The following is a 12,549-nucleotide window of genomic DNA, read 5'->3' as shown; positions in this document are numbered from 1 at the left end:
AATAGGGGCTGTCATACAGAGGACTAGAAAGAGAAACGCTTACTGCTCCCAAGAAGTTTACAATCTGTTATTTAATGGCAGGTCAGATTCCATTATGCTTAATCCACCGGCAGTGACCTTTTCCATGGCGTCCACCTGGCAGACTCTTCCATATCTTTTAAGACCTATCTCAAGAGACGTCTTCATCTGCAAAGCCTTCTCTGACCTGAAGGCACAGTTAGGGGAAACTTTCTCCTTTGTCTCTCCACTCCAGTCTCACATCGCCTACCAGGCTGAACTGGAACCTGTGATTTGCCACCTGCCTCTAAACGTATCTGTGAACTCCTTAAGTTCAAGAGCATTATTCTTATTTGTAGCCCCAGTGTCTCGCAGGGTGTCTGGCATCTTTCAAGCTCAGAGCACATTTTAATCTCTACACATCCCAATTTCTGAGAAAAAAAACATAAATGAAGGTATTTTTATAATTGAGGGTGAGTCAGCATAACATCACCCTCCTATACTGAGAAGAATTCATCCATTAAGTTCTATTTGCTTTCTCGTAGAGACAAGAGATCAGAAATCTAGACAGACGCGCTTACATCACTGACTCCATTTCAAAATACTGATACCGAGAACATAATAAAATTATCCTGTGAATGAAATCAATATTCTATTTCTTAATGCTGCTAAATGTATCTCCCAAACCAATCTTCTAACACATTAGCAAACTCTCAGAGAATATTGGAGCCAGAATGGGTCTCTGAAATTAATGCAGCCCAACACAGTGATTTTATACGTGAGGAAATCAAGAGCCTGAGATACTAAATGACTTGCCTAAAATTACACGTTTGGTTAGTGGATGAGCCAAGCCAGTAAGCACTTTCCCATAGTCTTCCTGCTGCTTCCGGGACCCAGAGAAGAAAGAAGATTGGTAATGACCAAAGCAGAGTCCAAGGGGAGAGCACTGCTGTGTGGACTCACCCACTCCCCGCTCTAGCAAATGAAACAGATAAAACACGAACATACACAGTAAGGAGCGACTACCTCCAATAGCAGAGGGTTATTTCCCTTGACCAAACAATATGGAACCAGGACTCTGTAAAATGCGAGTTTTACCTCAGAGAAATTAAAATGAAATTTTACACTCAAACAAAAAGGTGTGCACATACTTTTGTAGCAAAGAAACTGATGTCAAAGTGACATATCAAGAGGGGCTTGATTTTAGAATATCTACCTCCAGAATGCTAATAATTACATAATTACTGTGTCATTTTGAGCCACTGCTTGTGTAATTTGTTAAGGCAGTCATGTGAAACCAATGCAATGACTTTATCCAATACTCAAGTGGGGTGTGTTAAAGGATGCTGGAGGGCAGGTAACGTTTAGGGGCTGTGGCATCCTCTTCCCTTCTGCAGGAGACTGAGTGGGGCAGGCGTGGTCATGCAGTGAATTCCTGAGGGGAGAAAGCCTGAGCAATACCTGACCCCGGTGTCAACAGAGCCTGTCAGTTGGAAGTGGAGTGGGAGCTTGGGAAGATGGTGGCAAGCAAATGCTGAGTCTGAGCCAGCCGCCAAAAGGCAAGCTCGCCAAACACAAGGACGGAGGTCTGAGTAGGGAGAAGTATCAGAAGCCAGAGTCTGCGGCTGGAGGATAGAAGGGCAGGGGAGATAAAAGCAGGGGGAGAATGGCTGGAGAGAAATTCGGGGTGGCGCCTGGATGAGCCCCTGAGGGGTGTTGTCCACTGGGAGCCTCTACGAGCCTTGTCCTGCCCACCTCACTGCTTCTTTCCTGTGTCCGCAATGGGGAACAATTCCACCCTCCAGCAAGTTGCCCAAGCCAGAAACCTGGGAGTCTTGTATAAAATCCTTCCGTCTGTCTCCCTCACACTTTCCGTTGATTATAAATCTAGAAGCACTGGCTGAGAAATCAGAGGCGGGGTGGGGGAAGCTAGCTTTGGTTTTCTTCTGAGGATACTCTTCATGGAAAGGCAACAGAAACAATATCTGATCCAAAAAATATTATTTCTCACCTCTCCTTTTGGAGATGTTAGCCTAGAACAATGTCTATTTCATCTTCAACTGTGATCGGTTTAGAATGAGCATTTTAGCAGCCTCGTACATATGAAGGAATGAGGGGCACAGCCCGGTACTGGTTACCATGTAGAGGAATGAAGGTCAAGGTGGTAGGGCCAAATTCCATGATGGCCCCCAAGATTCTCACCTGCTGGTGCACACACCACCTGAGCATGAATTGGATTTGTGTGAATAATTTCACTCCTGTGACTACGTTACGTGTTATGTCAGAGATGAAGGGACTCTGCAGATGTGAATGAGGCCCTCCATCAGCATAAGGAGAGTATCCTGGGTAGGTCTAACTTTTAAAAGAGAGTCCAAACCTTCCCGGAGGAGAAAGGAGAGATTCAAAGCAAGACAGTTTCTTCTTGGCCTTCAAACAGTCGGTCATGCTGTGAACCGCGGAGACGGGCCAGCCTACAGGAGCTGAGGGCATCAGTCCTACAACTGCAAACAACTGAATTCTGCCCAGAATCTGTGTGAGCTTGGTCCCAAATGAGAAGCAACGGGACTGACACCTTTCACAGCCTTATAAGACCCTGAGCAGAGGACCTAGCTGAGCCATGCCTGAACTCCCATGGAAACTGCAAGACAATAAAATACCTGTCTGTTTACACACATTTAAACTCCTAGATGAATGGTGATTGGCTATGCAGCAATAGAAAACAAATATAGACACCATCTGCTCTATGGAGGAATAAGAGGCAGGTGTGACCCCTGGCAGGTCACCCCACGTCACCAAGCACCCACCACCCAGCTTCCCTCCCTAGGAGGGCTGCAGGGAGAAAAGAGAGCTCACGTTCCTTACCCATGTCTATAGGAGCCTTTCCCAAGCCAAGAAACCTGGCCATTTGGAACAACGCAGGTAATTAGGTATCAGTGCTAAACTACAGGTAACGCCAGCAACAGATATTATTACTGTCATCTTCTAACAATCTTCAGGTTTTAAAACTCCCCAACAAGGAAGAGGTGGGAAGCTGTGCAGGCTGGGAGACTTTACTGTCCTGAGCGAACCATCTCTACTTGATTTTGAAGAATATACCAGACCATGGTGAGCCATCTGGCTCTACCAGTGAGCCAAAGCAGCCTCCTAATCCCACCCATGATCAGAAATGAAGCTTTGAGTTTCTCTATTCATCATTCATACAGTTAGAAACTCACTTTCATGATTCCTTGGTGCTTGCCGGATCTCCGAGGAAGAGTGAATTGCTTACAACTGCTTACTCTCCTTCCATTGTTCTGGGATCCTCATGCAGAAACTTGAAGTGTGGCCCAACCAAGTGTGATCTGGCTCCTGACCACCTCCGGTCTCAAACCACTTTGCCTCTGACACTCTACACTCAGGCCACAGTGAAGTTTGCTCCGTTTCTAATGCACGCCATGCTCACGCATGCATGCCTCTGAGACTTTATGCAGGTGCACTCTTCTGCCTGGGACACACCTCTAAGCCTATTTGTCACATCTAGGGCTCCTGAAACCCTTCCACATTCCCAAGAGATACCAGCACTAGGAGCATCTCCAGTTCTAATGAGGCAATTAAGGTGGGTTCCTGGATGGCCTCTGGATGGGGGCTGGTCAACAGAAAGACCAAGCCATGATTAGAAGCTTAGAATTTTCAGCTTCTCCACCCCACCAATTCCTCCATAATGTGGAGGGCAACTAGAAATAGAGTTAGCAATCGATCGTGCTCACCTGATGAAGCCTCCATAAAAATCCCCATGGCGGGGTGTTTGGAGAGCTTCGAGGCTGGTGAACACGTTCACGTACTAGGAGGGTGCACACCCCAACTCCACAGGGACAGAAGCTCCTCTCCCTGTGTATTTCTTCAACTGGCTGTTCATCTGTATCCTTTATAACATCCTTTAATAAAGTGGTAAATATAAGTGAGTGTTTCCCTGAGTTCGGTGAGCCACTCTAGCAAATTAATTGAACTGGAAGAAGAGATGGTGGGGACTTCTGATTTGTAGCCCAGTCAGGCAGAAGTTGTGGGTAACCTGGGGACCTATACAATGTGTAACTGGCATCTGCAGTGGGGTGGTGGCAGTCTCATGGGACTGAGCCCTTAAGCTGTGGGATCCGACACTAACTCCAGGTAGAAAGTGTTACAACTGAGTAAAATTAAAAGAAAATCAGTTGGCGTTGTGGAGAATTACTTGCTGTGCGAAAAAAACCTCCACACATTTGGTGACCAGAAGTGTCAGCAGTAAAATGTGAGGAGGGGACACACGTGGGAAACTGGAGGTTTTCCCAATGCACCTTTATAGCCCATACAGCCCATATAGTTTGTCGTGCTGTGTTTATTTTGATGCTGCTGCTGGTGCTGTCCACCTGGCTTCAAGGAGCAGTAACTCCTCTGTTCTGATCCAAGTTGATTTAGCAAACGTGGAGGTCCCCCCCCCCGCCGGCTGTATGCAACGTCTGTGCTATGTTCTGGAGGGGTAGGGGTAAAAGGACATGAGGCTCCTGTCCCTGGAGGCTAGACCCTCCTCAGAGCCCCCACTGCTCCTATCTTAGCTCCCATCTCCCTCATTCTGAAGCTTGCACTAGTTTTCATCCCTCCCTTGGCCCCCCCAAAACCTTTAGGGTAGCATCTACACTGACAGCTGGTATGGCCTTCCATGACTGGACCCCTGCTGCCCTCCTCAGCCCTAACTCCCCCTGAGCTATCTGCACAGTGAGCCCCTCTCTTCCCAGACTCCTCCCCTTTCTGAAACACCATTTCTTCCCTTATTCCCCTAGCAGAATCATTCATACATGTTACCCTTGGGGACTCAGTCCAGGCATTTCATCTGCTGGGAAGTCCCCTCTGTGCTTTCTTGAACTGGGTAGCCCCAGACACCCTCCATGGCAATCCTGGAAGTGCTATAGCATGATGGAGATTTCTCTCTCTCTCTCTCTCTCTCTCTCTCTGTCACTATCCTCGGCTCCTTTAAGCCACAGTGGAATGTTCTTTGTGTCTTTATCCACCAAGAATCAAGTATGGCCATGCTGAAAGCAGGCGTCCAGAGACAGACCGCAGAATGAGTGAGTTCAAGAGCTCACATTCAGCAACCTGAGAGCGACCCTTAGGAGGTGGTGAAATGGAAAAGAGGTTCTTCACCTGCTCCAGGGTTTCATAAAATTCTAAAAATATATACCCCCAGTGTCATGATTTAAAGCTTTAAAATGGAAGCAACCCCTTGATTCTAATGTCCTAGTCTGACCAGAGAAAAAGAAACTTCCCATCCAAACATTGCCATGTGAAGCAGGTGTTGGGAGTGAGAAGCTACTTAGTACTTTTAGTGACTGTCTCTCCCACTAGATGGAAAGAAGTTAGAGGCCAACTCCTTTTTATTTTTTTTTAAATGTTTATTTATTTATTGAGAGAGAGAGAGAGAGAGAGAGCATGAATAGGGAAGAGGCAGAGAGAGAGAGAGACAGAGAGAGAGAGAGAGAGAGAGAGAGAGAGAGAGAGAGAGAATGAATCTCAGGCAGGCTCCATACTCAGCATGGAGCCCAACTCGAGGCTCAGTCTAATGACCAGAACCATGAAATCAAGCCCTGACCCATGATCAAGAGTCAGACGCCTAACTGACTGAGCCACCCAGGTGCCCCAGAGGGCATCTCTTTTTTAAAACCCCAGGTCCCAGCATAGTGCCTCCTCCATAGAGAATGCCTGATTCCCCCACTGTTTTGGATAAATGGAATGTGAAAAGACAGTATTTGGCACAAATTTTTCTGAAATGTGTTAAATGTGTATATTTATGCTAAATGATAAATGTGTTATCTACATGTGTGAAAGAGAGATATACTTTAAATGTCACTAAACAAACCCTATGCTGAATCCTTCCATAACATGATTAACCCAGTTTTGGGGTTTTGTTTTTAGGATTTTTTTTTTTATTTCACAGTATTAGTACAGGTGCTTGCCATCTCTTGCCTGGATGATTAAAAAAGAAAGAAAGAAAGAAAGAAACCACCTTGAGGCGCTAGGGTGGCTCAGTCAGTTGAGCGTCTGACTTCAGCTCAGGTCATGATCTCACAGTTCTTGAGTTCGAGCCCCGTGATGGGCTCTGTGCTGACAGCTCAGAGCCTGGAGCCTGCTTTGGATACTGTGTCTCCCTCTCTCTCTGCACCCCCCCCCCACCCCCCCGCTCACACACTGTCTCTCTCTCTCAAAAATAAACATTAAAAACAAAACAAAATCACCTCATGAATCCTTTTGCCTCTGCTATTCTTTTCAAAATACAGTATACATCTCCATTACTATAGTCATAGCTGGGTTTTTTTTTTTTTTTTTTTTTTTTTAGAGGAGGGGGAGGGCAGAGAGAGAGGGAAACACAGGATCTTTTTTTTTTTTTTTCAACGTTTATTTATTTTTGGGACAGAGAGAGACAGAGCATGAACGGGGGAGGGGCAGAGAGAGAGGGAGACACAGAATCGGAAACAGGCTCCAGGCTCTGAGCCATCAGCCCAGAGCCCAACGCGGGGCTCGAACTCACAGACCGCGAGATCGTGACCTGGCTGAAGTCGGACGCTTAACCGACTGCGCCACCCAGGCGCCCCAAGGTTTTTTTTTTTTTTTTTTTTTAACGTTTATTATTTTTGGGACAGAGAGAGACAGAGCATGAACGGGGGAGGGGCAGAGAGAGAGGGAGACACAGAATCGGAAACAGGCTCCAGGCTCTGAGCCATCAGCCCAGAGCCCAACGCGGGGCTCGAACTCACAGACCGCGAGATCGTGACCTGGCTGAAGTCGGACGCTTAACCGACTGCGCCACCCAGGCGCCCCCTTTTTTTTTTTTTTAAATCTTTATTTTTGAGAGAGAGAGAGAGAGAGAGAGCAAGCATGAGACAACAGAGAGAGAGGGAGACACAGAATCCAAAGCAGGCTCCAGGCTCTGAGCTGTCAGCACAGAGCCTGACACGGGGCTCGAATTCATGATCCATGAGTTCATGACCTGAGCCTAAGCCAGATGCTCAACTGACTGAGCTGCCCAGGCACTCTGAGAGAGGATGTTAAGTAGGCTCCATGCTCAGTGTGGAGCTTAACACAGGGCTCAATCCCATAACCCTGAGATGATGATCTGAGCCAAAACCAAGAGTCAGGTGCTTAACCAACTGAGCTACCTGTGTGCCCCAATAGCTGGCTTTTTATTTTTTTAAATTTTTTGATTTTTTTATTTTTTTTTACCTCTCCTTGACTTTTATTTTTTTTTCAATGAAAAAATGACAATGAAATTTATTGTCAAATTGGTTTCCATACAACACCCAGTGCTCATCCCAAAAGGTGCCCTCCTCAATACCCATCACCCACCCTCCCCTCCCTCCCACGCCCCATCAACCCTCAGTTTGTTCTCAGTTTTTGAGAGTCTCTTATGCTTTGGCTCTCTCCCACTCTAACCTCTTTTTTTTTCCTTCCCCTCCCCCATGGGTCTCTGTTAAGTTTCTCAGGATCCACATAAGAGTGAAAACATATGGTATCTGTCTTTCTCTGTATGGCTTATTTCACTTAGCATCACACTCTCCAGTTCCATCCATGTTGCTACAAAGGGCCATATTTCATTCTTTCTCATTGCCACATAGTACTCCATTGTGTATATAAACCATAATTTCTTTATCCATTCATCAGTTGATGGACATTTAGGCTCTTTCCATAATTTGGCTATTGTTGAGAGTGCTGCTATAAACATTGGGGTACAAGTGCCCCTATGCATCAGTACTCCTGTATCCCTTGGGTAAATTCCTAGCAGTGCTACTGCTGGGTCATAGGGTAGGTCTATTTTTAATTTTTTGAGGAACTTCCACACTGTTTTCCAGAGTGGCTGCACCAGTTTGCATTCCCACCAACAGTGCAAGAGGGTTCCCGTTTCTCCACATCCTCTCCAGCATCTATAGTCTCCTGATTTGTTCATTTTGGCCACTCTGACTGGTGTGAGGTGATATCTGAGTGTGGTTTTGATTTGTATTTCCCTGATGAGGAGCGACGTTGAGCATCTTTTCATGTGCCTGTTGATAGCTGGCTTTTTAAAATACACATCACTGTGTCTCTCTAGAGCTTAGGGGTGTCTTATAATTCCTCTACTTTTAAAGGGACTGTGTCTAAGCTCTTGAACACAAAACACAGAGTCCCATAGCCAGGCCCCCTTCTGGCCTCCTCACATATCAAGCTCCATGGTGTGCTCTGTCCTATAGACAGTGCCCGTATGCATGGTGCATTTCCACCCCTCTCTGCCAGTGCTATTTGCTCTGATGTCCCCCTCCCCCTTCTCCTCCTTTTCCACTGAGAATCCAGAATCTGGAAGAATGCTTTGGGCTGCAAGTGACAGAAAGCCTGACTCAAAACAGCTCCAACAGTAAGGAGTCTGTTATCTGACTTAAGAAAATCAATGTTGAGGCAATTCCACGGTTAATTTAATGCTAAGTAAGCCATACAAGATCTGGGTTCATTCCAAGTTTCTGTTTTACCATCTTTGGTATAACTTTTGTCCCCACCATGGGTAGAATTGTTTACCACAGGCTTATGTTTATATTAGTGAATCAGGCAGGGTTTTCCAGAGAAACAGAACCAATAGTGTGTGTGTGTGTGTGTGTGTGTGTGTGTGTGTGTGTGTACGTGCACCCCATCTGTATGTGTCTATGTGTAAAGAGAGATTTATTCTAAGGAATTGGCTCATTTGATTGTGGACACTGACAGATCTGTAACTTGCAGGGCAGGCTGGCAGGTTGGACATCCAGAGAGGAGATGGTGTAGTTTGAGGCCAAAAGGTTCTAGAAGCATAATTCCCTCTTTCTTGGGGGAACCTCAGTCTTTTTCTCTCAAGGCCTTCAACTGATTTGATGAGGCCCACTGCCATTAGGGAGAGTAGTCTGCTTCAGTTAAGCTCCACTGTTGTAAATGGTAATCTCATCTAAAAAAAATCTTCATGGAGACATCAAGGATAGTGTTTGACAAAGTATCTTGGTACTGCAGACCATCCAATCTGATGCAGGAAATTAGCCATCATGATGTATAAATCCATCAGTCTCAAGAATAATATGAAATCACCATGATTGGGGTAGATATTAATCAAGAGTAACTTTCTGGGGCTGGGGAAGGACTCCTTCTGAGCCATGACTGTCTGGGAGGGGTGAACACAAATCAAATCGGGGCTCTGCCTGCAAAGTAGGCTGTAGTTAGGGGTGAGGCTAGATGAAGGTGTGGATTTGAGCAGGTAAACGAAGTCTACTAGTCAACAGGCAGGCAGAATCACAACACTTTATAGGCTCCTTTACATGTTCTCTAGACCCTATTAGAGGCCTTGTTACACTGAGTCATGGGTTTATGGCTTATCTTCCTCTTGAGATAGTAGGTTCACCCTTGAATAATAACTGTGTACCCATTACCTCTTTATCAACAGCCCCACACATGGTTCTCAGCACTAGGAGCCTACCCCATAGGTGCTTTGAACTGACCGAAGTGGGTTATTCTTGTGCTAAATCAACCCCAGGCTTGCCACTCTTAGAGAAGTCCTATATTTCTACGCACCACAAGCTGTTGAAATCACAGATTCACAACTGTTATGCCAACTGACAATTATTTCTAGATACTCTTGTAAAGAGCTTACAGGGCAATAAAACTTGTCCAAATCATCTCGTCATACAGAGTTCTCTTTTCTTTCACACATCCATACCATGAAAAAAAATCCCAGTGGCAAACCAAGGAACACTGTCAACCTTATATTCAGCAATGATAATAATAGATAAAGGGTCTCTTTATTGCCCTAAGCACCAATTTAGATAAAGTAGGTCATTTGGAGTCTGTCAGATGTTAGGGCCTCAGGTCCAATTACTTAATTCAAAAATTCTCATGACTCTTATCTTTTTTTTACCAGAGTGGAGTGCCCCAAAGTTTAGGAAGTAAAATCATCAGTTACCAGTCTTCTGTACCAGGAAGCCAAAGGGCTTTGAGATCATTCAATGCAAAGGATGATCAAGTCACTTCTCAGTTGGCCACTGCATCCAGACCAGTTGCGTTCACCCATCCCGGGAACAATTACTAAGCATCCCCCATGTTCTACGCATCATGAGAGACCTTCACTTGCATTATTATATTTCCAGTTTATGGCTCTCTGCCTTTTCTGAAGCAGAGAAGTATCAGATATCCAACTACATTGCTACTGATAAAATAGTAATAGTTATATCAAGAACAACTGATATGTCCTGCCTCACACCATGCACCACACATTACCATAAGCACCTTATCTGCATTATCTAATTTAATCCTCACAAAACCTCATGAGGCTGACTGAGTCCTTATCTCCATTTTAACAGATGGATAACCCAAGGATCTGAGAGTAGGCAGGCAACTTGCTGACAGAACTACCAACAGGAAGCCATAGAACCCAGACTCAATGCCAGGTCTGCCTGGCTCCAGATTCCACTCTCAGACCTCCGCACCTTACTGCTTACCATATAGCAGGTTTTATTCATTGTATCTCATATAAAGCTGGAAATGAGGGGAAGTTTGACTTTTTTAAATCAACACGTAAAAGGAAAGATAAAACTTCTTTCCTGTGGCTGTCTGAGAAGCAACTGCCAAATCAAAAGAGGACCTTGCAAGCATGTAGAGAAGGAATGTGTCAACAGAGCGGAAAACATCAAAAATAAAATGTGGGGCAGAAGAGCAAAGCTTTGCACCGCCTCTTCCATATTATCCATCAACACTTCAGTCACTACAGAGGATATTATTAGTTTAGCAGGACTCATTATAACCTGAAGGGAATGCCCTTTGTGGCTCTACGCCCATAATCACAAAGCACATGAGTGTCATTATAAACACAACTTCTGGGATGTCTCGAATATGGGAAGCAGATTCCTTAGAAACACAATAAGCACTCCATTGGAAAGGGATGTCTCCGGTTGTTATGGATAAAATGCCATGTATCTATATCATACCATATGAATATAGCACGTGTCAATTAAGTTGTTCCAAGATTATTATTAGAAACCTGATCGTTTCTGGGTGAATTAATCAAGACCAGTTTCTATGCCCACTGGGCCAAGGGATAAGTGTACCAGAGTAAATTTGTGCAGTTAATAATATCAATTTATGAGGCTATTTGGCAGCCAGCTGGCTTTTTTGTGGGTCACCCACTCTCCCCCACCAAGCTGTTTCCTCTTCTTGGAAAGCCCCAAGAGCGTGTATTACTGTCCCACGGCACAACCAAGAAAGTGATGCTCCAAGGGCTTTAACAACTTGCTGAGCTCTGCACAGGTGATGTAATGAACTCTACAGAACAACAGGCACAGGCCATATAGCAGCCAAGAATGAACCAGGGCACTGTTCTTCCCACCTGCCACCAACTACAAAGATCTCCACTGACACTGGAGCTTTCTGTTCTTAGGGCCTAAGTGGGGGCTCCATAGTCGCTTCTCTCAAGAGCTTTCTTTCTTACCTTCCCACATCTCAGCAGTTTAAAATATGTTGACATATCTCACCTGCCTTCCCCTCCATCCTTCTCCTTACCATTCTTGCTCTTTCTCTCGCCTCTCTCCCCACGGAAGTCTGATACAGCAGAAGGATGAGGTGAGAGTGGTGGGGAAGACAGGAGAACTCTCCACCTTCCTTCGAAACTAGACTCATGGCTTTAATTTCTGGCTCTGCCTTGTCTTCAGTTCTCTTCCCCCAATGCTGACGGCATCCACTCCGCCTGTTATTTTTAGCCTGTGCTTGGCTCAATGTGCTAAGTCCTGACCACAGATGCTACTGAAGTGACATCAGTGACAGCATGCATCCCAGCAAGCCTCACTGTCATGGTCAGCCTTTCCAGCCTTCTTGTTTCATCAATGTTCAAAGATGGCTCTTTCTCGCTTCACCGAACTCTAGCAGACAGAGCTTCAACACTCTGTCCTCCCCTGGCCTCTCCCTGGAAGAGCCACCTGCAGAGGGAAAGTCCTTGGCAGGTAGGCTCAGATGGAAAAAGGTGGTCTTGCCTAAACCGCCACTCCTGAGCAAACCTTCCCCGGATGGAGCATTCACCTGAAGTGGCAGAGGAACGCTGCTGCTTCTGGCTATACCTTTCCTGCCATGTAGCAAATGCAAAATTCTGGAAATAACATTCTATTTCATTCAAATTCTTTTCTTAAAAATAAAATGACAAGAATAAATGTGTCTTTACCTGGAACAAAGCTTCCCTGGACCACCTCCTTGTATGCCCACCAGCCTTCATGGATTTTTGGTGAATTCTGTTGAGCTAAAAGGGGGAAGAGAGGAAGAGAGATTAAGAGAATAGCAGACAATCCTTTGGTCCTGGCCACGTAAGAAGGGTGAATAGACATACAGTACTCCTTTTCTACCCACAAGCCATCCAGCATCCCTCCCTCTTCTTTTCTTTAAAACAGATTATTAACCTGTAAATATACTGTCATTGCATTTTTATACAAAGCACTCAAGAGAGGTCTATTGAAGAGAAGTAGACAGTAATTATGTATTTAAGCCTATCTGAATTCCCCCATCACTTGTCTCTACCTCTGAATC

The 12,549-nt window shown here is 45.3% G+C and overlaps 1 protein-coding gene across 2 annotated transcripts in view; it reads right to left on the bottom strand.

Annotated features, from left to right (window-relative positions):
* CA10 (carbonic anhydrase 10 (inactive)) overlaps positions 1-12,549 on the bottom strand; it is a 489,815-nt gene that overhangs the window by 396,648 nt on the left and 80,618 nt on the right. For both annotated transcript variants that reach the window (XM_086686946.1, XM_086686947.1), the window contains exon 3: positions 12,191-12,265. In XM_086686946.1, the coding sequence (XP_086543072.1) occupies positions 12,191-12,265 (75 nt within the window). The remainder of the gene's footprint in view (positions 1-12,190; positions 12,266-12,549) is intronic.

Source organism: Puma concolor, chromosome E1 (assembly GCF_028749965.1).
Source record: "Puma concolor isolate L17-30 chromosome E1, mPumCon1.1.hap2, whole genome shotgun sequence".
NCBI classification, from domain to species: Eukaryota; Metazoa; Chordata; class Mammalia; order Carnivora; family Felidae; genus Puma; species Puma concolor.
This window is presented reverse-complemented; position numbering and strand designations above follow the sequence as displayed.